The sequence below is a fragment of the Molossus molossus genome, unplaced genomic scaffold (assembly GCF_014108415.1).
Source record: "Molossus molossus isolate mMolMol1 unplaced genomic scaffold, mMolMol1.p scaffold_m16_p_1, whole genome shotgun sequence".
NCBI classification, from domain to species: Eukaryota; Metazoa; Chordata; class Mammalia; order Chiroptera; family Molossidae; genus Molossus; species Molossus molossus.
This window is the reverse complement of record NW_023425344.1, coordinates 3,233,938-3,258,019: the sequence shown is the minus strand read 5'-3', so window position 1 is coordinate 3,258,019 and position 24,082 is coordinate 3,233,938. Positions and strand designations below refer to the sequence as shown.

The following is a 24,082-nucleotide window of genomic DNA, read 5'->3' as shown; positions in this document are numbered from 1 at the left end:
TGTGCCCAGGTTGTGGGCCCAATCCCCAGTGGGGGGCCTGCAGGAGGCGGCCCATCGATGTTCTCTCTCATCGATGTTTCTCTCTCTCTCTCCGTGAAGCGCTCTGCTCCCATCAGTGTATGGAATTCCACCGGCCACAGCCAGTCCCGTGGGGAAGCCCGGCACCGGGGGGGAAGGGAGGGGAGTGATGTTTCTTTGCGGGAGGGAGGACTCCCTGCGTCTGGAATGTGCCCTGAACACCACCACCTCCAGGAGCAGGTGCAGCATTTCCCCTCTCATCTGACTCCATCGTCGTTCATTTAATTTATCATTTCTTTTCAACATTTATTTTTTCTTTATTGGTTTTAGAGAGAGAGGAAGGGAGAGAGAGAGGAACATGATGAGAGAGAACATCGGCTGGCTGCCTCCTGCACGCCCCCCACAGGGGACTGGACCCACAACCTGGGCATGTGCCCTGACCGGGAGCCCAAGGAGCAATCTCCTGGTGCCTGGGTCCACGCTCAACCCCTGAGCCACACTGGCTGGGCATCATTTAAATTTTAATTTAATTTGATAAGATTTTAAATTTTATTCATAGATTTTAGTGTTTAAGTATTACTTTATTTCGGTGCTGCTGAGCATTTCCTGAGATCGGTTTTCCATGGAAGGAACTCCTGGTGGAGCCGGCATTTGGATGGTCAGGTCTCTTCTGTTCTCCTACAAGGCACGGTCGTGACACCCGCGCACTTAAAGCCACGTGTGATCCAGATGTCGCGCCCTCCCTCTTGTAACACACCGAATGGGCGCCGAAGGAGTTTGAGCAAGGAGACCACAGCCGGGCAGACCTCTTGACACTCACGAATGTGAGGAAGCATCACGACCCTCCCCTGGGTGATGAGGGCCCTGCCTGGACGTCCCCCGGCTCCACGGCCCTGTGGCTGAGCCGCACCTTGCGGCGCTGTGCACGGAGGTTCCCAGCCCACGCGCGGCGGGCCTGGGGCAGTTGGGCAACAGCCCAAGCGCTCGTAGCCAGAGTTCAGATGGGAAATGAGATATCCTTTGTCCCTTGGTAGCCCTGAAAGAGGGCCTGTTAGAGAGATCTCAGCCGGTAAGGGGCCAGGCTAACCGCAGCTCTGAGAGTCTCTGCGCGTCGGGGCCCCAGGTGGATGGATCTGGGTTTCACTGCGGGTTTGCAATGTCCCGGCCTTGCGACCTCTCCTGGCCTCTGCTACACACCGAGCTTGACCGGACCCGCAGGTGGTTACCAAGACGACAGCGGCCAGTGTGTGTACAAGGCCCGTGCTCAGTGGGGATCAGAGGTCTGCTTCCCCCCTGAGCCCCTGACTTTGAAATGCCGGTTGGCTTTTCCCCGGCTGCATGCTCAGACCTTACTCTGTTTGCTGTACCGTCACCATGGAGACCCGGGTTTGATTTAAGTAAGACTCGGAGCAGATGGGGCAGAGAGAGCAGCTGACCTAACGGGTTGGGGTTTGCGTCTGTTTCATAAAGAATTCAGTGTAAATCGAAGTTCGATGGGGCCAGGACCCGCAGTGCCTGTGAAATGCTCTGGGACAAGACCTGAGTGGCCGAGAGAAGTTTGAGGAAATCCCTGTGTCTGACCCCCAAGCCTTTTCTCCCTCTGTCTTGCCTCCAACACCCGTCCTTCCCAGGTCCTGGCCCCCTCTGCCCCCTGCTCTGAGGACTCCTTCCAGGTACTAGACTGACTTATCTTCTCCGCCGATGGACTTTTCTGCCACATTCTTCCCTTCCCCTTCCTCCTCTCTTTGTCTTCCCATCCATCCATCCACCCATCCGTCCGTCCATCCATCGCCCATCCATCCACCCATCTATCCGTCCATCCATCCATCCATCCATCCCCCATCCATCCACCCATCTATCCACCCACCCATCCTCCATCCATCCACCCATCCATCCGTCCGTTCATCCATCCATCCATCCATCCATCCATCCTTCCATCCCCTATCCATTTATCATCCTCCATCTATCCACCCATCCGTCCGTCCATCCATCGCTCATCCATCCACCCATCTATCCATCCATCCATCCACCCATCCTCCATCCATCCACCCATCTATATGTCTATCTATCCACCCACCCATCCCCCATCCATCCACCCATCTATCCGTCCATCCATTGCCCATCCGTCCACCCATCTATCCGTCCATCCATTCACCCATCCCCCATCCATCCACCCATCCATCTGTCCGTCCATCCATCTATCCATCCATCCATCTATCCATTCCCTATCCACTCTTCATCCTCCATCCATCCACCCATCCGTCCGTCTGTTCATCCATCCATTCATTCATCCACTCACCCATCCCCATTCATCCATCCCCTATCCACTCATTACCCATCATCCATCCACTCACCCATCTCCACCCATCCATCCATCTCCTATCCATCCATTCATTCATCCACTCACCCATCCCCATTCATCCATCCATTCATCATCCATTATACATTTATCTTTCCCTCCCTTCCCATCCATCATCCATCCATCCTCACCCATCCATCCATCCTCTATTTACCCATTCATCATCCATCATCATCCACCCATCAATCTATCTCCTGTTCATCCTCCCTTCCATCCATCTATCCCTTTATCCACCCAGGCTCTTGGTTTGAGGGAGCTATGAAAATTGACCCCCAAGACTCACAGTTTAGTAGAGGGTACAGATCAGCAAACAACCCAGGATAATGACCTTCAGTCTGCACTCTGATGGGTCCAAGAGAACCAGGGAAGGAAGGATAGACATCCTCACTCTGTTGAGTCAAGAAGTGGTAATCAGGGAAGACTTTCTGGAAGAAGCGCCATCTCCAGGCCTCAAGCACCCACAGTCTTCCTCTCTTTCAAGGCAGCTCTTCCCACTCAGTGCCTTCCGAGTCGCTATGGCCACAGCAGCTTCTCAGGTGTGCTCATCCTCACCGTTCTCGGCATTCATCCTGCCAAGTTCTGTCAAGCCCACATGTAGCGGACACCCCAATCCCTCTTCACCTGAGGCCGCGTTGGAGAGGCGCAGCGGCAGGTGACGGCGGCATTCTGGCTTTGTCCGTCCTGGCCCGGCCGATCCGGGCTTCCCTCCTGGGCCCTGCCCTTAGCGAGCCACGTCCCATCTGGGCTCCCGTATACTCAGTCTCCTCCACCCTTTCCCTGCAGCCCACCTGCTGGCCCCTCCCTACAGTCCAGAAAGCCCGTTCCCAGGCTCTAGGAGAGGCCTGTGAAAAAGTGGACAGAGCCCGGCCGGTGTGGCTCAGTGGTGGAGTGTCGACCCTGCACCAAGAGGTTGCTGGTTTGATCCCCGGTCAGGACACATGCCCAGGTTGTGGGCCTGATCCCCAGTGGGGGGCGTGCAGGAGGCGGCCCATCGGTGTTCTCTCTCATCGATGTTTCCATCTCTCTCTCCCTCTCCCTTCCTCTCTCTCAAATCAATAAAGAAAGAAAGAAGTAGACAGGTCAGAAAGTGCGCAGGTCCCCACGGCCCTGGCGGCTTCTGCCTCCAGCAGGGTTTTTCTGGATTTAGCTTGCTGACAGGTCGCAGGGGATCTGGTTTGCCTCGTAGTGATGTCCACAGCCCAGCCCACGCAGGTGACCCTGTACAGGCTGAGCCCACAGCGTGGCTTCCCAATCCGTCTGATCATCTCGGTTGCTTTTCTGGGAAATGGAAGAAAGGTGCTTGGGGGGCGGGGTAGCCTGTGAACTTCACAGTGAGGGTCTCATTCTCAGGCCTGCATTTAGCCGAGAACCATCTTATTGGTCCTCTTGACACTTGTGGGTTCGCCCTGTAGAATTCTCTGCCTCCCCTCTTCGTCTGGCCAGGGACCTCCCTGGGGACCTCTGCACCCCCATCACTGGGACCTCGGCAACAGCATCCTCAAGGGTTCCTCCCTGCTTCCTGTCCCCCGTCTCCACTGCGCTCGGATGTCCCCTCCCCCGGAGCCCTCCTGTCCAGGTCAGCGCCTGCTCTGGGCTCTCCCAGACCCTGTCCCACGCCGCTTGCTCCTGTCTCTCTGCGGTGGGGGTTTGTCTGCACCAGCAGGAGCTCTGGGGCAGATGTAAGCCAGGGGTTTCCGCAGCAAATGGGGACCCACCCAGCGCCCCTCGCGAACCGTTGGTAACCACCGAGGAGGCCTCAAAGCAGAGATGCTGGGTAAGGGTGTGGCTAAATTCCTCTCGAGGAAATTCTCCCTAAAAATACCTTATGTAAGAAATTATAATACATGATCATCATAGAACATTTGGAAACTATAAAATGAGTGAACTATAAAAGCAACGCGCTGTGCTAACCCATGTTAATATTTGAGATGAATATTCTCCCGAGTCTGTCTGAGATGCAAATATAGACGTTTCATAAAATTTGAATCTATCAGTGTGATACTGTGTATTAAGCACTTTCCCGCGTTCCTGCGTGTTTCGGAGCCGCTCTTTTGAGTGGCCACGTGCTGTGTGCTCAGCGGGCACATTTGGGCACATTTGGGCAGGTCCCCACTCTGCGCCCTTCCACGTCCATGAAGGGAAAGGTGGAGAGAGCCGTGAAGAGTGGCCTGTCCGAACTCTGTCCCCACATCTCCGCTTACGTTCTCAGGACGAACTCGAAGCTGCGGGCTTCCTTCCCCGCGTGTCGGGTCACAGGCCGTCCGGAGCGCCCGTCTCAGACCCTGAGGCTGGAGTCAGCGGTGCTGGGACAGAGACATTAGAGAAGACCTTTAGCGGGAGGAGCGAAGACAGATTTGAGGGGACCTGCTCCCTTCCGGGGGCGGCTGTGCCTCCAGCTAAGGGACATGTGGGGCAGCACGGCAAGGGAGTGCTTCCTGGTCTGCAGATCCCTTGACCCGATACACGCCCCTGACCTTGACCACCCGGGCCCGTCACCGAGCAGCTGCTCCTGCCATCCTGCGACGCATCAGGCACTGTTCCAGGCGTCGGAGTTTCGGATGAGCAGACCTGGGCACTTGCCACCCAGGACGGCGACCACCACTGGGAGGACAGATGGCTCCCTCCGGGACGCGCATACGGGACACCACTGAGCCTCCTGGATGTGGTGCCAGGCCTGCCCCAGGGCATGCTGGGACAGGGTCCCAAATCAGGGACCTTGGAATTGGGTTCTGAAGGATGAACACAAGTTTACCAGGCAGAGAAGAGCAGGCGGGACAGGGAAGGGAGGTGTGGGAACCTCATGCTACACAGCCAGGCTGGAGCATGGGGTCTATGCATTTTTTCCCTGGCTCCTAAAACAATGACCATAAACTTGAGTGGCTTAAAACAACACAGGTTCATTATCATACAGCCCAGGAGGGCAGAAGTCCGACGCGGGTCTCACGGTCTAACATCGCGGAGCTGACAGGACTGCATTCCTGCCCCGGACTTGGGAAAAGCGTTCCCTTCCCCTCCCAGCCTCTAGGGGCCGCCTGCATTCCTTGGCTCCGGGCCCGTCCTCCCGTCCCAGCCAGGAGGGCTGGCTCTCTGACCCTTTTGTTTTTCCACCTCCTTTTCTGACCACAGCTCAGGAAAGTTCTCCCTTTTAAGGACCTCGGGTTAGATGGGGTTCATTCGGAGAATCCATGATGATGGCCCCATCTCCAAGTCCTGACTTAATCACATCAGTGAAGTCCCTCTGGCCCAGCAGGCAGCATGTGCCCAAGCCGCAGGCTTCACGGCGTGGATGTGTTAGGGGGTCCGTTCTTGCATTGACCACACGGGGCATGAAGGCGTCCAGAGATGGTGGCCCTTAGGCTGTCTCTGTGTCTCTGGCCAAGTGAAGGCCTGACTGGGACATCGAGATTGAACCAAAGATATTAAGATACAATTTCAGATCATTGAATTCTGTAAACGTTTCTTGAGCATTCTAGCACTTTGCTGGGTCTTAGGACTGGCCATGAATGAGACACCAGCCTTGTTAGAGAGGAAGAGACTGATGGGGGGACCAACATCTAGTGCTGAGGAACCCACAGGAGAGGGTGAGTGGACACTTCAGAGGTGATGTCCGAACTGGGCTTTGAAGGATGAACAGGAGTTCTTCAGGCAGACAGACAGGGAAGGGCATTCTAGACGGAGGATGAACAGGCTTGGTGTGGGAGGGATCCTAAGAGGTTCTGAGTGGCTAAAATGAGAGGTGAGCAGAGGGCGGTGGAGACGACGCTGGTGAGTCCCAAGGGTGTTGGGCCAAGGAGGGTTCATGTGCCAGCCCGGGAGGATGGTGCTGTGCCCTGCAGCACTAGAGCTAGGCATGGACTGTGGGTAGAACAACCACATGGCTGCAGAGCTTCTGGGCCGGGGAGGGTGCAGCCGCAGGAGTAGGGGGGCATGGTTGGGCCAGCTGGCAAAGCAGAGCATGGGGGGCAGGTGGTAGTTGACACGGAGCGTGGGCCACGAAGCCTCAGCCCCTCTTGCCCCCCAGGACCGGGTTCAGGGTGGAGCCTTGCTCCTGTGGTCCCGGAGCCTGCTGTGGGCCAGAACGGTGCACCCCCACTGTCACGCCGCACCCCCACCCTCCCCGCGGTCTGCAGAGCGGGCCAGCTCTCTGCCGTCACGTTGAAGTCACCTCTGCCCTGGAGATTCACTGCATTTTAAAACTCTCCGAGTGGAGGACACACCAAGAAACTGCCTTTGTGACAAACCTCGGCAGAGTGTGCTTTCAAGGGTGGACCGTGAACCCGCCCCGGGCGAGCGGAGGGTCACCCGCGCTGTGTTTTGTCAGCAGCCTCGGGACATCAGTGCGTTTCTCAGGACGGGCTCCCTCGTCTGCAGGAGGGAGCTGCCTGTGCGTGTGGTCTCGGTCACCTCTGCTTGGCAAGGGGGTGCGAGGTGCATTTTCATTATGCTGCAGGTGCTATTTTGTTTGGGGGTAAAAGTAATGATTGTTATAGTTTGGGAGCTTACAAGTACCTAATTCTGCCACATGCCCCACCTCTGCCATTGGTGACTGACCTCAGGCAAGTCACTGGCTTTTCCGAGTCTATTTGCCCACCTGTAAAATGGGTCTGTTTCCTCCCAGATCTCTGCTGAGGAGAGGTGGTGGCTACAGGGGGTGAGGGAAAGTGCCCACTCTTCCGGGGGTCCTCCATCGCTACTCCTGGCCTCTGTTTCCTGTGCTCACTGCCTCAGGCCACTACCAGTCCTGGAGGAGTCCGAGAGGGAGCAGCCCATTCCAACCCAATAGGAGTGAGACCGGAGCCCGCCGCGGCGGGAGGCTGGGTGGAGGCTCCCAGGGCCCGTGCAAGGGGGAAGGCCGCCCCTGGGGGCTCTGGTGCCCAGGGCATCTCCCCTTGCTCTGGGACCGAGAGTGGGGGGCTGCAGCCACCCGGAGGAAGTCGAGCTTCGGGGCTGCCTTTGCATATTGAGCCATTTATGAAGCACCTACTGGGTGTACTGCGTGTGCGGTCAGCTGGGAGTTGTACCAGCTGGGCACATCGCCCTCGTCTGCCCGTCGCCCAGCCTCCGAGCGCTCAGCACCGGGCGGGCACACTGGTCAGCACCCTCCCCTCGCGTGGCCCGGGCGCGGCTTGTTCTCAGCTTCTCCGTCCCCTCTGCTGAAGTCTGCACACAGGCTCTGTCTCGTCAGCTGTGTGGCCTTGGGAAAGTCACCTCCCCTCTCGGAGCCCAGGTGACCCCATCTGTACGGGGGACGACAGCATGGCCTGGGTCGCCGGGTCCGGAGAGGTCGTGGGTGGACACTGGAACCCGTGCCTGGCTCACAGGAAGTGTCGGGCAGGTTGCTCTGCCATCACCGTCCTTTCTCAAGTGGCCCTGTTGCCCTTGGCGATGGCAGTGTGCGGGGGTGGGCAGCTGAGTCCGTCCGAGTCCCTTCGTGCCACGGCGTGACGGCAAAGCCCAGCATCTCCCGCCACCAGGAGCAGGGACAGCTGAGCGATTGTGCCACCATCTCCCGTGCCCGCCCTTGTCCTGCTGCCGCCGTCGTTCTGGATGACCGCCCAGGGCCTCCCTGCCCTCTGTCTCCGCGTTGGCCGCCTCCAGTCCCAGCGGTCTTGCTGAGGTCGGATCCCGTCACGGAGGCCCCCGGAGGGACAGCCCGCAGGACAGGGTGGCCCGTGGTGGGGCACGGGCCTGACACTCACGCTGTCCCTCAGGGTGACCTGGAGCCACTCACTGCTCTCCATGGCCCCTGTTTCGGCACATGGGAGATGAGGGACCAGCCTGGTCGATGCTGCTGTCCATACCCCTGCCTGAGCCCCTCGTTTTAGAGACAGGACCCCCCAAATTGTGGAGGTTTGATGGGAAACGTGACCTCGGTTCAACAAGTCTGAACCTCGCTCCATCGCCCTCTGCTCCCCGACCTGCCTGTTCCACATCCCCTCGTCTGGTGAATGTGTCACCCCAGACCTGGCCGCCAGGGCCCCTTCCTTTCGGAGCACCCTACTCTGGGCTCCGCAGGCCACGCCCCTCCCTATGGGACCAAGGCCCACGGGCCAAGAGAGAGCTTTCTGGAGCCCGCAGTCCCTTCTGGTCATCGATGCCCTGTTGCCTTCTGCGTGGAGGGGACGAGGGCACAGCTGCATGCCCGAGCCGGGGTCCACGCACCTGCCCTGGGCCCTGCAGTGTGGGCGGGGGAAGCGAGGCCCAGAAAGGCCCATTAGCTTGCCCAGAGCCCGCCCAGTGGGCAGCCCCTCCTCCTGGCTGGCCCCCACTTCCTCACAATGTCACCCTGCAGGCTGGCTCTCCCAGGAGGGTCTCAGCAGGGGGAGGGGCCAGGGCTTTGCTGTCACTCAGGAATGTGCGTGGGGGGCCGGGTAGTCCTGTCACCTCAGACAGGCTCCCCCGCCCTTGCCCACGCGTGACCAGCTGCACTGCAGTCAGGGTGTGAGGCCCTGTGCTCCCCCACGGCTCCCTGTCCACCACCTCCTGGAAGTGGGGTGCTCTCCTTCTGCGGGGCTGGCAGAGCACTGCTTCTGCCTGTGTGGGTGCAGGGTCAGCAGGAGGGTGGAACAGGCCCCGCCCTCCCCTGAGCGGTGGGCGGGGCTGGAGGAAGAATGTGGGGGGCGGTGTCTAGCCTGTGGGGCAGGATTCCAGGTGCTGGTGGCCCCGCCCTCTCGTCTCCATTAGTTCACATTCCAGATGCTATGGACCCCAATCACGACAGGGAGGACGGGCCTCGTGTTTCCCACTGTGCCCGATGCCCCCACCCATGATGACTGTGCAGTGGCCGTGAGCTGTGGAGGCCCTCAGGACCGGCGGGCTGGCTGTGGGGGACACACATGCCTTCTCTAGCGCTGTGGACCTTGGTGACATTGAAGTGGACGGCCGTGGACGGGCTTCTGCCCCTCCTCCGTTCCTGTGCCTTCCCAGTCTGGTCCCTGCCCATGGGAAGGTCACCCTGAGGAACTGGTTTGGGAGTGGTGAGACTGTCCCCCTGGGTTAAGCCACTGTCCTAGATAAATGGCTCCCCGGAACCCAGTCCCCTCCCATTGGGACACCACACCAGAGCCGGTCCAGTCCCTTCCCGGGCTTGGCGAGAGCCGAGGCGGAGAAATGCCCCAGGCTCCTGAGTCTCAGGGTGGCAGGAGGGGCTTCTCTGCGCGGGAGGTCACCTGCTGGTGGCCCACAGGCCAGGCCAGGCTCCAGGCTTGTTTGGCTTGGCCAGGAGCAGACTTGAAAAGTGTGCCATCGAGGTGTCAACATCTAACGATGTCAACATCTGAGAATGTCGAGATTGCACAGGAGCCGCCTGGGTTCTGACGGCTGCAGAAATTGGCGGCGGGGGTGTCAGCCACCTCTCCCGGGCCACCGTGCTGGGCCGACAGCGTGCCTGCCGGGAGGGCCTGGCTTCGGCCGCTGTCCCGGAACCCGGTCTTGGGGCTGTTTGTGCTCTGTCCCATCTCGTTCCCCTTTGCTTCCAGAGGGAAACCGAGGCACAGAGGAGTGGTACCCAGTCCTGGGGAGTCAGGCCCAGAGCCCAGGCCTCCAGTGCAGCACACTGGGGTCCTTTCCCCGCGGGACTCAGGAAGGACGAGGTGCTGTGGTTTCCCTTTTCCACAGCTTGTTCCTGGGGTGTCAGCCTTCTGCCCTGGGAGAATCTCCTCTGACTCCCCCAGCGCTGCTGCGCTTGGCTGTGCGGCTCTGGGGCGATCGCAGGGCTGGGGCTCATATTCCCCTCACGCCTCTCCCCACGACCGGGGAGCAGACACCGGCTGGGCTGCCTGGTGGCCCTGAGCAGGCGGAGGGCCAGGGCTGACCTGCCAGTTCACCGCGTACCTGCAGCGGCTCCCGGGCTCAGTCACCAAGCACCGCGGTGTTGGAGATGCCCTCTCTGCAGGGAAATCCCAGGAACACCCCAATCAGAGAAGGGAAGACCCCCCTCACGCCCCTCCTTCACCTCCTTCCCCTTCCCCCACCCCTGCGGCTGTCAGATCCTCCCAGCCAAGCTCAGAGGTCAGACCGGACTCACAGGCAGGCGAGGGTGGATGGATGTCCGGCCTGCAGGCTCTCTTAGGCCAGTCCGGTGAACTGAGGCCCTGGGGGTGCCCCTGTGGGCAGCGGGGGGCACAGCGAGCTTCTGCCCGCTCAGACAGCTCAGCTTGGGGCACAGGCATCACGCAGCTGTGTGTGCCCAGCTGGGGTGACCTCCGACACCGTCACCCTGCTTCAGCCTCAGACGGATCAAAGAGAGGGGTGCCCTTACTATCCGTGTCATCCTCCCAGGGAAACTGAGGCTCGGAGCCGTGAAGAAACTCGCCCGAGGTCACACACTGTGAGGGAGAGAGCTGTCTGCCTCTCTGCTCTGCTGCGTGACTCCCAAGACCCCTGTTTCAGAAATGCCCCCCTGTGCTGAGCCAGGCCCAGCCTGAGAACAGGGACTCTGGGGTTCAGAGCCATGGGGTGTGCAGAGCGCTACTTGGGGGCCGTTGGTCAGGGAAGAACAGACTGTGCGGCAGTGGAGGGGCCCAGGCCCAGACCCTGGGTGATGGGATGTAGCTGGGTGGAGGGGCCCAGGCCCAGGCCCTGGGTGATGGGATGTAGCTGGGTGGAGGGGCCCAGGCCCAGGCCCTGGGTGATGGGATGTAGCTGGGTGGAGGGGCCCAGGCCCTGGCCTGGGTGATGATGGGATATAGCTCTTTCACCCTGTCCCTTGTGTTACAGCCAAATGCTAAGTGCATCTAAGCTGGGCTGGGCCCCAGGCGAGGCCCCACCCTCTCTGGGCTGCAGCTGTTTGCTGGTCTGAGCTGATGGGCTGGGCGGAGGTCCTGTCCCTTCCTCCCCAGCCCTTTGACCTGTGGCTGGAGCGAAGCAGAGACTGGCAGCTGGGCCAGGGGTCCTGGCCTCCTGCCCCGGCCCTAATCCTGTGTGTCTGGGCCTGAGCACCTGAGCGGGGGCAAGTGGGGACAAGTGCCGAGGGGCCCAGGGCCCAGGGCTGGAGGGGCGGTGGGCACTGCCGAGTCTGCCTGGAGGGCTGTCTGGGGGGAAGTGAAGGCCTGTGCACACCCAGCCCAGGCCGGCCCTCAGCCCTGCCCCTCGGGGCGTCCCGCCTGGCGTGGCCTCGCCCAGGCCTGGAGGAGGCTCTGGTCCGCATGGCGCCCCAAGGGAGGTGGTGGGAACTGAGCAGAACTGATTTCTTTCGTTTATGGAGGGGTGAAGTGTCCACATTTTTTTTTTAAATCCTCACAGAAGGATATTTTTCTATTTATCTCAGAGCGGGAGGGAAGGAGAAAGAGAAACATTGACGTGAGACACATCGAATGGCTGCCTCCCGCACTACCCCAACCAGGGCCAGGGACCGAACTGCAACCGAGGTACACGCCCTTGACCAGAATTGAACCCACCACTCTTGGGTCTGCGGGCCGACGCCCTCACCGCTGAGCCAAACCGGCCAGGGCTGAAGTGTCCACATTTGATACCTGGAGACCCCACCGCAGCTCGGCCTTCTCAGAAACGTCTGACCCGTGGCAGTGTCCAGCCCTCATGGCCCCAGAGGGACCAGAGGGAGGTGTAGGCTGAGGACAGTGGTCACCCCGAGCACCTGCCTCTCTGTCCTAGGAGATGGGAAGGCGCAGGGGACACTGAGGCAGGTCCGTGCCCTGCTGGAGTTCGTGCGGCACAGCGGGGACAGACCACAGAGGACATAACTCAATGACGTGGGCAGTGTGTCCTGTGGTGGAAGCAGGAGGGAGAAAGGAGGCTGGGAGCAGAGCTAGGGACTTGGGGTAGGACAGACCAGACCTCGCTGGGAGGTGACGGGACACAGACTGCAGGAGGGAGGGACCCTCCTTGAGGCCTGGTAGACTGGGGGGCCTCCCCGCTCCCCGAGGCCTGGTAGACAAGGGGCTGGTGTACAAAGTGCCTCCAGAGCCAGGACTGGTTTGCGGGGTCGTGGGCCCATTCCACAGATGAGCGGGCGGAGGCAGAGAGCAGCTTGGAGGGCTGTCTGTTTCACCAGGCTGGGCGGGGCCGAGTGCGGGCTCCACAGAACCGGCCTGCAGACGTGTGTGTACACAGTACCTGCCCACAGCGCCCCCTGAGCCTGGGGTAGGGGGAAGGGGGTGAAGTCACGAGCCGCTGCCCCGGGGCCCTCCATTCCCCTGGCGGGGACCTCGTGGGGCTCCCAGAACCTGGGCGTCCAGGGCCCCTGCAGGCGCCCTCCCCCGGCCGCTCACCTAAACGGAATTGGATGAGGGAGACCACGGAGTAGCAGAGTTAAGGGCTCGCTCAGGAGAGCGAACCCCCAGCCGACCCAAAGCCCGCGTGTGTGCTAAGAGGAAGCCACGCCAGGGGAACCGGTGCAGGCCTTTGAAGAGGCAGCTCGGAACCTGGACAGACAGGCAGAGGGAGGAGGGTTGTCAGAGGCCCTCCCTGACCCCGGCCTGCGGAGAGCTGCCCACTCCGGGTGGGGTGATCCCTTTAGGAAGTTCAGGGATGAGAAGACTGAGGCGGAGCCAGGATGTGAGCACCAGCCCCTTGGTGCAGGGAGCGTGAGGGTCAGAAGCACAGGGCCCGACTCTTGGCTCCATTTCCCGTAGGCTGTGTGACCTTGGCCAGTTACTGAACCTCTCTGGTCTCTGCTTCTGCCTCTGGGAAATGGGATGATAATGGTGTCTTTCTCATGGTGGTTGTGGAGGTGAGGACTGAAGTCCAGCCGAGTTCTTGGGGCACGTGGGAAGCCCTCTATAGGGGGCCACTGGTCACTGTCCTTAGACCACAAACACACGGGGTGCATTGGCTGAGCTTAGTTGCTGGATCCCAGGCTTGGCGTGAGGTGAACTGAAGGAAGGGCCTGTGGGGACCTTACCCACCTGCCATCCACAGGTAGCTTGGACGGGGGAAGGTGGGTGAGCTCAGGGCCACAGGGTCCTGGATAGCATGTCAGCTCTGCATGGCTGGGCTCCTGGGAGATGCGTCATTCACCTCCTGGCCCCTCGCAGGCCAGCCACCTGTGACCAGCGACGTCCCAGGACACTGGCCCATCACACAGTTGCAAGTGTCCCCCAGACCTGGCCAGAGGAGGGGCTGCAGCTCCATCCTGTCCCAGAGGGGGACTCCCCCCGGCAGACAGACAGCCTGTAGGGCCCGTCCTGGGACCGTGGCTCGGGCACAGCCCCCCATTCGCAAGTCGATCCGTCACTCACAGTGGTCTTTTGGAATCTGACGGAGCTGCCTTCCCGTGGCCACATCTGGGCCCTCGGGTCAGGGGCAGCATGGTCACCAGCCCTTTGCTGTCCTCGCAGGCTGACCAGCGGGTCCTGGCCCCGCCAACATGCACCAGCATTGAGGAGTGTGGAACCCAGGCCAAGCACACCTGTTGTCCTGGGGCAAAGGTCGGGGCCTGGGGCATTTACCTACGCGCTCAGGTGTGGCCTCTTGGACAAGAGCACCCGCTCAGGTCCCGGCCCACACAGGCTGGGCACCTCTCCTCTTGTTCCCCAGGGCTGAGCTGAAGGTGGCCGCTTGGCCTCACCTGCTGCGTGCCAGCCGAGTGCGGGGCACGAGACACACCCAGGGGGCTCTGGTGTGTGGGGTGACGGATCACACACGCGCGCGCGCGCGCACACACACACACACACACACACACACAAGAAACAGCGGGTGGCTAACGCAGGCAGGGAGCGTGAAGTCAAGGAAGGCTTCCTGCCGGAGAGGAACTGGGGCGGGGCAGACGGAGGGGGCGGCTGGGCTCCTGGGGCAGGTCTGCCCGGGAATGAGGACACAGCAGAGGGCGTTGGAGAGGCTCGGTTTATTCCCCACTTGCACAGCCAGACCTGGGGGCCCTGAGCTGGGTTTGCTGGGCCCAGCAGACCAATGGGTGCGGCCCCTGCGGGAGAAGCTCTTGGACATCTGTCCCCTTGAACCGTGTCGCTGTCCCCACAGGACGAGTCTGATCACTGCGAGTCTGCAGGTGCGAAGACTCGCTCACCACCGAGTCCCTCCACAGCCCCAAAGCCCCTCCGGGCCCCTGGGCACATTTCCCTGCCGTGTAGGGGCAGTGCAGCTCTGCCCGTGCCGGTGCCCAGGGCAGCGGGATGTCTGGGGCACCCCTGGGAGATGTGGTCAAAGCCCCAGCCTCCCCAGAAAGGCTCACAGACGCTCACACTGCACCCACACCTTCAGGGCCACCCCCAAGGACCCCGGTGGAGAGCTGTGGCCTGAGCAAGTGCTGGTGGCTGTGGATGAGACCCAGCCCCCACCCCAGCTGTTTGACTCGAGGGTGAGTCCCCCTGTGACGGCCCCTCTCCCCACCCTCAGCCCCCCATCACCCCAGCCAGGGTGCCGCCTGGCTCCCAGCTCTGGTGCTCATCAGGAGAGACAGGGGGCCCCATTTGTCAGCCCGTCCCAGTGCCAGGGCTGAGCAGGGGGGCAGGGTCGTGCCCACAGCTTGTTCCACGGGAGACACCTCCAAGGGCAAACGCACGGCCCCATGGTTCGGTGGGGTCAGAACCTCAGCCCTCTGCAGCCTCCCCGCCCAGAGCCTCCCTGCTCGTCTGTGAAATGGGAGCAGGGACAGCACCCACCTCGGGGGTTTCCGCAGGGCTCAGGGAGAGAAGGGCTCCCGGGGGGCGCCGCTAGGCAGGGGGCGGCTGGCGGCCGCAGTCGCTCGAGCCGTCGGCGTGGAAGGGCGCCACCTTCCACATGTAGCGCTGACAGTGCTCCAGGGCGTTGCACATCTCGGCCGCCTCCGGGCTGGCGCACCAGAAGCTGGGGCCCATGACGCACTGGTCGGTGCCCAGCAGCGGGGTCCGGGGCGCGTGGCAGGCGCCCACCTTGGCGCACAGGGCGGCGGGGTCCATCATGTCCCGGAGGGAGGCGATGAGCACGGGCTCGTACTCGTCCACGAAGCGGTTGCACTGGATCATGTAGGGCAGCGGCAGGATGCGGCAGCCGCCCTTGAAGACCTGCAGGATGCCGCGCTTGGTGCTCTTGCGGTCCAGGTCGTGGGAGGACACGCCCAGCAGCCTCTGGCACCCTCTGCAGAAGCTGCCCTGGTTGTTCCTGTCCAGCAGGGGCGGCAGGGTGGTGAGGTGGGGCTCGCGGAGGGCCCGGGCCCGGCGCCGTCTGCCGCAGAGCCGGACGATCTCACACACCCTCTCGGGGGGCACGGTGGTCACGAACTCGATCAGGGCGGGGCTGTAGTTGTCCACCATGGTGACGCACTGCCGGACGATGGACGCGGGCATCACGGAACACACGCGCTCCAGGGCCCGGCTGATCATGGCCTCCGTGCTGTTGGCTTCCAGCCACCGGTCCAGCTCCTGGATCACCTGCAGGCACACCTCACAGGTCAGGCCGGCCTCCATCTGTACCTGGTTCCTCTTCCCTGAGGACAGCGGCTCCAGGGAAGGGACCCTGCCTCCGGGGGGTCCCCGCAGCTCCTCGCAGAAGCCCCCCTTCTCGCAGGTCTCCTCGGGCAGGACGAGCCTCAGCATGTGCTCCGCGGGGTTGAGGGACTGGAGGATGTAGTCCTTGCAGAGCAGGGCCAGGCCCGGCTCCAGCGACTTACACTGCTCCTGCGCGGTCACCTCTGCCAAGGCAGACACGTTGGACCCGACGGCGCCCTGGAGCCGGGTGACCAGCCGGACACAGTCCTGGCACACTGCGTCCTCCGGAGTCTGTGGAAGGTGGAAGCTGAGGGGGCCACTGGCCATGAATGGGGCCACCAGCTCGGATGTATCCTCCTCAGAGAGTGGCCCCGGGGTGGCCGGGAGCCTCTGCAGTGGCTGGCAGAGGGTGAGGGCCGCGCACACCTGGCCCGGGGGGCTGCCTGGGTCCCCCCAGAGCATGTTCAGGATGGCCGAGCTGTGGGCGTCCACCATCTCCTTGCATTTGGCCGAAGAGTCCTGGCTGGGAAGCCACTCACAGGTCTTCGTCACCAAAGCCAGGATGTCGGCGTCCGAGGTGTTGGGGTTCAGCCCGTTGCCGGCAGCAGCCACCACATCCAGGCAGACGTCGCAGGGCAGGGTCCTGGCGGTTGGCTGGCTCCAGACGGCACCCTGGCAGTGCCTCACAGCCCCGCACCTTGCCGCTGCCTGCAGGTCCCGACACCACTCCACCGAGCCCCGGGCACACTCCTGGGGGCCCTGGATGGGGCTGGCCAGGGCGGCCCCCAGGAGGCTGGGCAGGAGAAGCAGGGCAGGGTGCATGCTGCTTGGTGACCCACCCGGTGGCTGCAATGCGCCCAGCACCCTGGCCGCTGCTATAAACCTGCCAGGCCCCTGGGTAGTTGTACCAGGGCCCCGCCCGCAGGGCCGCCTCCCGAGGGCCCCGCCCCGCAGCCTGACTCATACCGAGACTTCCCCACACAGGCCTCGTGCAGAGCCTTCTGCTTGGCACGCCCTTCGCCCCTCCTTCCCCCGGGTGCACTCCGCAACTCAGAGACCCCTGTCCTGGGAGGCCCTCCTGCCCTGGCGGCTGCAGCCGCTTCCCGGGGCTCGGTCCTGTCCTGAGCCGTGGCTGAGACCCGGGAATTTCTGCCCCTCTGGGAGGGACAGGAGGGTGTCCCATCCTCTTTGCTAGAACTTTAAGTCACGTCAGTGACTGTCTAAGGACCACGGCTGCTGTTCTCTACATATTGTCTGAAACGGGAGCCGCCCGGTCTGCCCTGGCCCTGCGCTCCGACTGTGTGGGCGGGAGGTGGTCTCGGGAGGTGGTCTCGGGAGGTGGTCTCGGGAGCCGGCCGTCCGCAAGGAGAGCGCCCACCGGCCTCTCAGGGAAGTGGGTTTCCTGCTGCTGGCACCTGGCCAGGTGTGGGCGGGTCCTCCCTGGACCCGAGGATGTGGGGAGGAAGTTCACTGGCCCAACAGAGGCTCTTTCGTTCCTGGGTCACATGTTTTCTGCCTCAGTGGCTGCGTTGTCAGGCCGGAGAGCCAGGGCCGGCAGACACACAGGTGTCCTGCGTGGGGCCTGTTTGCTAAGGGGAAATCCCCGAACGGTGCCCTGGCCTGGTTTCCATGGGCCACTGCCCACACTGGGCCCCACGGGGGCCTGACGGCAAGGGGCTGCCTGGGGCCCCGAGCCCCTGGTGGTATGTGCCCTCATGGGGTGCCCTGGCTTGGATTCGGGGCTCCGAGAGCACAGTGGGAGCACCCAGCTGTGTGGGTCGGGTGCCCGGGCCTGAGCCACAGCCGCCCCGTGGAGGAATGTGGACAGGGCTGTTCGTCGGCCCGCACCCTGGGGTGCAGGGCTGGGAAAAGGGAGTTTGCTGAGCTCCTCACACCACTTCCGAGGACCCCGGGTCCTTTGGGCCCGAGGTGGGGCCAGCCTCAGGGATGGAGCACGCTGGGCCCCCTCGGCTTCTAGACAGCAGCTGCCGGACTTCATCGCCGCCAAGAGGGGCTGGAGACGTGGCGCCCGTGCCTAGCTGTGCCCGGGGGAGGATGCTGGTTCATGTCACCAGCCCGTTGTCCTCCATGGACTGTGGGCGCAGGGCCCTGCTCCAAGGTGGCAGTGGCGCTGTGCTGGGGCCTGGCCGGGAGCCCCTACCCTCCTGCTGGCCCCTCACCCTCCAGCCCCGTGGCACTGCCCCAGGCTCCTGCCACGGATGCCGCCCCTCCAGAGGCCCGGAGCAGTCCCCAGCCTAGTGTCCGCGGATGAAATACTGAATGTGTTTCTCATTTTTAAAAAGTTGCCCTGGCCAGCCCTGGCCGGTTTGGCTCAGCGGTTGGAGCGTCGGCCTGCGGTACAGAGAGACCCGGGTTCGGTTCCCGCTAAGGGCACGTACCTCGGTTGCAGTTTGTCCCTGGCCCTGGCTGGTCGTGCGGGTGGCAGCCACTCGATGTCTCCCTTTCACGTCGATGTTTCTCTCTCTCCCTTCCTCCCGCTCTATCTGAACAAAAAATGGAAAAATGTCCTCGGGTGAGGATAAAAACAAAACAAAAAAAAAGTTGCCCTGGCCTGTTTGGCTCAGCAGTTAGAACATCGGCCCGCGGTCCAGAGAGACCGGGGTTTGGTTCCTGCTAAGGGCATGTACCTCGGGTGCAGTTTGTCCCCGGTCCCGGTTGGGGTCGTGTGGGTGGCAGCCACTCGAGGTGTCTCTCTCACATGGATGTTTCTTTTCCTCTTCCTTCCTCTTTCTCTAAAATCAGTAAAGGAAAAAAAAAGTACATAGGAGCGTTTCCTTTTGGACTTTCTCATTTTTAACGTTTTATCGACTCGTTTCGTGGGCACAGACGCGGGCACGTTCTGAGCGTTGAGCTGGGGCAGGCGCTCGGGCCCAGGCAGAACGGCGACAGCTCCCGGCGCACCTGCCCGTCGCCCTCGGCCCCTCTGCCTGGGACCGCACGCGGCCACGCGTGTCTGACTTCACGTCCGTGAGATTCGGCCCTGCTGCGGCGTGGGGTTGTGGGGCGGCTCGTTCTCTGTAGAAGCCCCTTGGGTGCTTGCCCCCCAGTTTGTTTTCCTGTTCTTCCCTCTATGGGTGTGCGGGTCACTGCCAGCTTGGGGCCGCGTGGGGCCCTCCGTGTTAGGAGGCACCGTGTTCCCACCTCTGCTGGGATTTGTCAAGGAGCAGAAAGGCTGGGGTCGGCGTGCAGGCCCCGAGTTGACCCACGTGGCGGTCACACCTGTGCCAGCCCCACGGCCCCTGGCATCTATTTTGTTTTATTTTCATATAATTTACAACTTTGAAAGCAGTGGAAAGACAGCCGAGGGCCTGTGCGATCTCTCCGCCACAGCGGCCCGTCTGCTGTGTGGTCCCCCAGCGCCCTCCCTCCTGTCCTTCCTCTTGTCCATCTGTCTCTCCGCACGCGCATCTTCTCCCAGTTCTTCCCCTTAGCCTGTTGAGAGGGGTGGGAGATTGGTCCCTTTCCACCCGGTCTCCCAGCGGCCAGGACACGCTCACATCACCACAGCGCAGTTGTTGTTCTGAGAACTGCGATGTCGGTACCACGGCGCCCTTCACTGCGCCGTTCCGTGGGCGGCGTTCCGTGGGCGGCGTTCCGTGGGCGGCCCCGGCACCGCCTGTGGTCCACGCGGCCGGCACTGGCAGGCTCCGGTGTGGGGTTGTGCACAGTGCCGCTCTGCACATGCTGGGTGACGTCAGACAGCGCGTGTTCCTGTGGGGGCTGCTGGGGGCCAGGGCTTGCGTGCGCTGAGCAGATGCCCCGGAGGCTCTCCTGACTGTCACCCCGCAGCGCCCTCCACGCCGCTCTGACTCCAGCCCTACAGGACACGCAGGACAGGTGTTCCCACAGCTCAGCACACGGCAGAATCGGCTGTTTCTACAGATTCCGCTTTAGAAAGTCATCTGGAAGTTACTTTTCCTTCCCAAGTACAGACAAGCCTGGCTACACTGGGGTGAAGGGGGAGGAGGGGTTTGAGGGGCCCCTGGTCCGGAGCCAGGTGGGGGCGGGGACGCAGAGGAGGTGGGGCCGTGCCTGGAGAGAACCAGGAAGGTTTCGGTGGTCGCCCTCTGTGTGGGCGGAGGGAGCTGGCGCCCGGTGCCCGCTGAGTGATGGACATCTGGCTCCCGCCCCAGCCCGGCGGCTCGTGGCCTGTGCTCGGAATGTCCGCCCACAGAGAGCTCTGCTTTGGGGCCTCCCGGCCCGCCCACCGCCCACTCCCAGGCTGCTTCTCTTCCTCCTGCCCTTCTGCTAGGGACACTCCTGTCCCCTGCCCAGGGCCACCTGCACTGCCCGGCCAGTGGGGACCCCAGGTGGGATCCACACACCACTCATTTCACACATCTGTTTGGGGCCCCAGGCTCGGCGGGAAGAAGACAGAGGCGGGGCGGACATTCAGTGCGGGGACAGGGCCTGAAGGGTACATACCACGTGGGCATCCTAATGCCGGGGGGGGGGGGGGCTGTGCTCTGGAGTCAAGGAAGCAGGAGAAGGGGCGCTGGAAGCCGGGGGCCGGTGCAGCCCCTCTGGCCTGGTGCTGTGAGCACAGCTCTTGGGGAAGTGGGTTCACAGGGGGAGCCCCGAGAGGGGCCCGTGCTGCCCTTGGTGCAGTGGCCAGGAGGCAGGGGGGCCCGGCAACCAGGGAGTGTGAGGCTGGACTGTTCTTGAGCCGCCAAGGCCCTTGGAGGAGTGTGGCTGCTGCTGGGAAGGTGGGCATAGGGCGTATCCGCCTTTGTGAGGTCGGGCAGAGAGCGGCTGGGAGAGAGGGCAGCCCACAGGGAGGGTCCGGGGTCCTCCAGGACAGTACCCCAGCCTGCTGGAGAGCCCCGAGGAGCCGAGCCCGGGCTCCCAGCCGGGCCTGGGTCCGCAGCGTGGAGGCTGAGCGTGGCCTGGGAGCACCAGGCAGGGCGTGGAGGCGGCCGGGACGAGGTGCACGAGGGAGCCAAGTGGGAGGCTGTGAGTCATGCCAACAGGTGTGGGCTCGTGGGCGGGCCGGGCATAGTTAAGGGGCAGGAGCGGGGCGGTGGGATTCCTGAGCAGGGCTGGGGGAGGGGAACCTGGCAGCACCCTGCACAGCATCCTCCCAGCACGAGGTTGGTGGAGGCTGGACTTCACCACCCAACCCCGGGTGGCGAGTCGGCCGAGCCCAGATCAACACGCCCACCCTCCTCCCAGGGCCGGGTCAGCTCAGCTCCCTCCCTCGAGCTGAGACTCGTGGGCCCCGCAGGGCGTCAGGGGCTGGAGGGATTGTTTCACAGATGAGCACGGTGTGTGGTGCCCACGGGGGCCTCCTCACTCCCCCGGGGCCACAGCATCTCCCACTCCGGCTGAACCTGGCGCCCCCCTGGGACGGTCTGGCCTCAGAGGTCAGCCGTGCGGACTCAGTTCACCGAACAACAGAGGAAGGAGGTCATGCCCTCGGCCACGCCAGCCCTGGAGGCCAGAGTCCGAGATCAGGGTGGAGGGAGGGCCGGGGCCTGCGGAGGGTCCTCCCTTGCCCCCTTGTAGGTCCTGGTGGGGACGAGTAGTCCCGTTTCCTGCGTTTGCGCCTGTGTCTTCTCTTCCCTGCCTCCAGCATCCTGCGGTCCTCTCCCTGGCTGTGTGTCTGAGTGCACGTGTCCCTCTCCTTATAAGGACGTCAGTCGCTGGAGAGGGCCCACCCTGTGCCGGGATGACCTCACCGTAACCAGCGACACCTACAGAGGTCCTGCTCCCAAATGAGGTCACGCTCACAGGTGTAGGGACCAGGCCTTCACAGCGCTCAGAGGACATGATCCAGTCCACCAGCAGCATGAGGGTTCTGGGCCCTGCTGACCGTGACCCTGACCGCTGGCTGTAGCTCAGACCCAGCCTGGGCCTCGGGCGGCCTGGAAGCGGAGAGGCCGCCGTTGTGGGCAGCATCTGGGGTCAGGCGGAGGACCTAGGGCCGGTGGAGCACCGGGGACGTGCCGGCCACTGGACGGTTTGTAAAGCCCTTCTTAGCACGTGGCAGAACTCGGAGGGAGCTCGGCTCCGGGACACAGGCCCTGGAGGCTGTGGCTGTAAAGGCGGACCCCCCCTTCCCAGTCCCAACAGCCCCACAGCCTTGGGGCACTGAGCCTCCCAGCCACGGTGGTCCCCAACTCCAGGCACTTAGGAGCCCTGTCTTTTTTAAAAATCCTCACCCGAGGACAATTTTACATCTATCTTCAGACAGAGCAGGAGGGAGTGAGGGAGGAAGAGAGAGAGACACACATCGAGTGGCTGCCTCCCACCCGGGGCCGGGGACAAACTGCAACCGAGGTACATGCCCCCAGTGGGAACTGAACCCAGGACTCTCTGGTCTGTGGGCTGACGCTCTAACCGCTGAGCAAACCGGCCAGGGTAAATCCTGTCTTTTTTAAAAGTATATATTTTTATTGATTTTTTTTTAGAAAGAAAGGGAGAGAGAGATAGAAACGTCCATGTGAGAAACATTGATGGGCCGCCTCCTGCACGCCCCCCACTGGGGATCGAGCCCACAACCCGGGCATGTGCCCTGATTGGGAATCAAACAGGGACCTCTCAGTCCACGGGACAATGCTCAGTTCACTGAGCCACACCGGCCGGGCAGGATCCCTGTCTCAAAACCATGGTGCTGTAGAACCCAGGGCCAGGGGGTCTGACCGAGACCAGAGCAGCCAGGCTTGGGTGTGTACACATAGGTCTCTGTAGGCACACACGCCTCCGGAGCACGAGACCTCCCCTCCTGGCCTCAGGATGCTGGCATTGCTGGAGTGTCTTCCGCGTGCTCAGCATCCCGGGACCGTCCTGTGCTGCCTGCGTCCCCGTCCCAGGTTCCTCCCGCAGGTCTGAGAGCATGTGCTGAGTGTGGGTGTGCCGGCTCCTGGGCCATCTTAACATAACAAGCCCTGCTCGTCCCACCGCGGGAGGCCCCGTGGAAAAGCAGCTGTACCGGCTGGCGGGGCCTCCTGTGCAGGCGGGGCCGTGGGGCCGTCTCATCGCCACGGGCGCAGGGAGAGGCTGCGGATGTGGGCAGAGCTCTCCTACCCGGTGAGGAGAGGGAAGCCAGGAGGTCCTAAGAGCCGCGGCCGGCCCCTCGCTCACGCCGCTGCCCCGCGTGGACGCAGCGGTTATTCACTGAGCACCAGCCGTGAGCTGAGCGCGGGCCCGGGGTCTGGGAGTGTTCGAGTTGATGACACAGACAGCACCCCATGGTCCTGGGGTCAGTGGGGGAGGCAGACATTAAACAGCGAATATGAAAGATGTGTTGCATCCCGGGAACGGTGGCCAGGAAGGGGCAGAGAAAGTGTGTAGGCTGTGGGGAGGGTCAGGAGTGGGGTGCCAGGAAAGGCCTCCGGGGCCCGGGTGGCAGCGGAGGTGGCCCCGCAGCTGTGTGCAGTTGGAGGCAGCAGGACGCACGGGTCTGGAGGGTGTGCGAGCCAGTCAGGGCCACGCCACGTGTTTGACCCAAGCCAGTGGGAAGCCAGCTGGAGGAGGGAGAGGCTGGGCAGGCAGACCTGCTGGGCTGTTCTTGTGACATCCAGGGGAGAGGCAGGCACCTGGCCCAGGACATGGTCTGAGGACTGGGCCATCGGCGCGGTGGCAAGAGAGAGAAAGGACAGGGGACGAAGGGAGCCCAGGAGGAGAGGGGTGGGTCGGGCCTCCTCAGGCTGGAGGGGACCAGGGTAAGAGCCTGTGGGACAGAGAAATGTGCTCTCAGGTCTGGAGGCCAGAAGTCAGGGTGCGGGCAGGCGGGTTCCCTCCGAGGCGGAGAGAGTCCGTGCCCGGGCCCTGCTCCAGCTGCAGGGCACCTGTGGGTTCCTTGGCTTGGGGACGCATCACCCAGTCTCTGCAGCCTCTTCACGTCCCGTTCCCCTGTGTCTGTGCCCGCATGTCCCCTGTTCAGGAGGACACCAATCCCAGTGGGTTAGGGGCCCACCCTGATTTTCTGCGACCTCATCTTAACTGATCGCATCTGCACGACCCTGTTTCCCAGTCAGGCGCTGGGGTTCGGGTGTCAGTATGTGAAATGGGGGGACAGGGTCACCCCTCACAGCCGTCACGATCGGTGTTTGAATGCTGAGGGTGCTCAGTGGGGGCGCTGTAGGGTCCTTCCGATGCCCTCGGAGTCTGGACCCTTCCCCAGGGCGCCCACCGTGGCGCGGTTTGGTGGAGCTGGTAGCCCCCCCTTTCCCCTTAGAGAAGGGGGTGGCTGTGCACCCGGGACTCATGCAGGGGCCCGGGTCTGAGCGTCTCGATGCCCTGCTGGCCACGGCCACTCCTGTTTGAGCTCTGCCTCTCACACCACGGCTGACATCACAGC

The 24,082-nt window shown here is 62.6% G+C and overlaps 2 protein-coding genes across 2 annotated transcripts in view; one reads left to right on the top strand and one right to left on the bottom strand.

Annotated features, from left to right (window-relative positions):
• Positions 1-24,082, top strand: part of SORCS2 (sortilin related VPS10 domain containing receptor 2) — a 343,880-nt gene that overhangs the window by 143,634 nt on the left and 176,164 nt on the right. The window lies entirely within an intron of this gene.
• PSAPL1 (prosaposin like 1) lies at positions 14,709-16,595 on the bottom strand. The gene has a single exon (XM_036246732.1). The coding sequence runs from the start codon at positions 16,579-16,581 to the stop codon at positions 15,007-15,009; it is 1,575 nt and encodes a 524-aa protein (XP_036102625.1). The 5' UTR covers positions 16,582-16,595; the 3' UTR covers positions 14,709-15,006.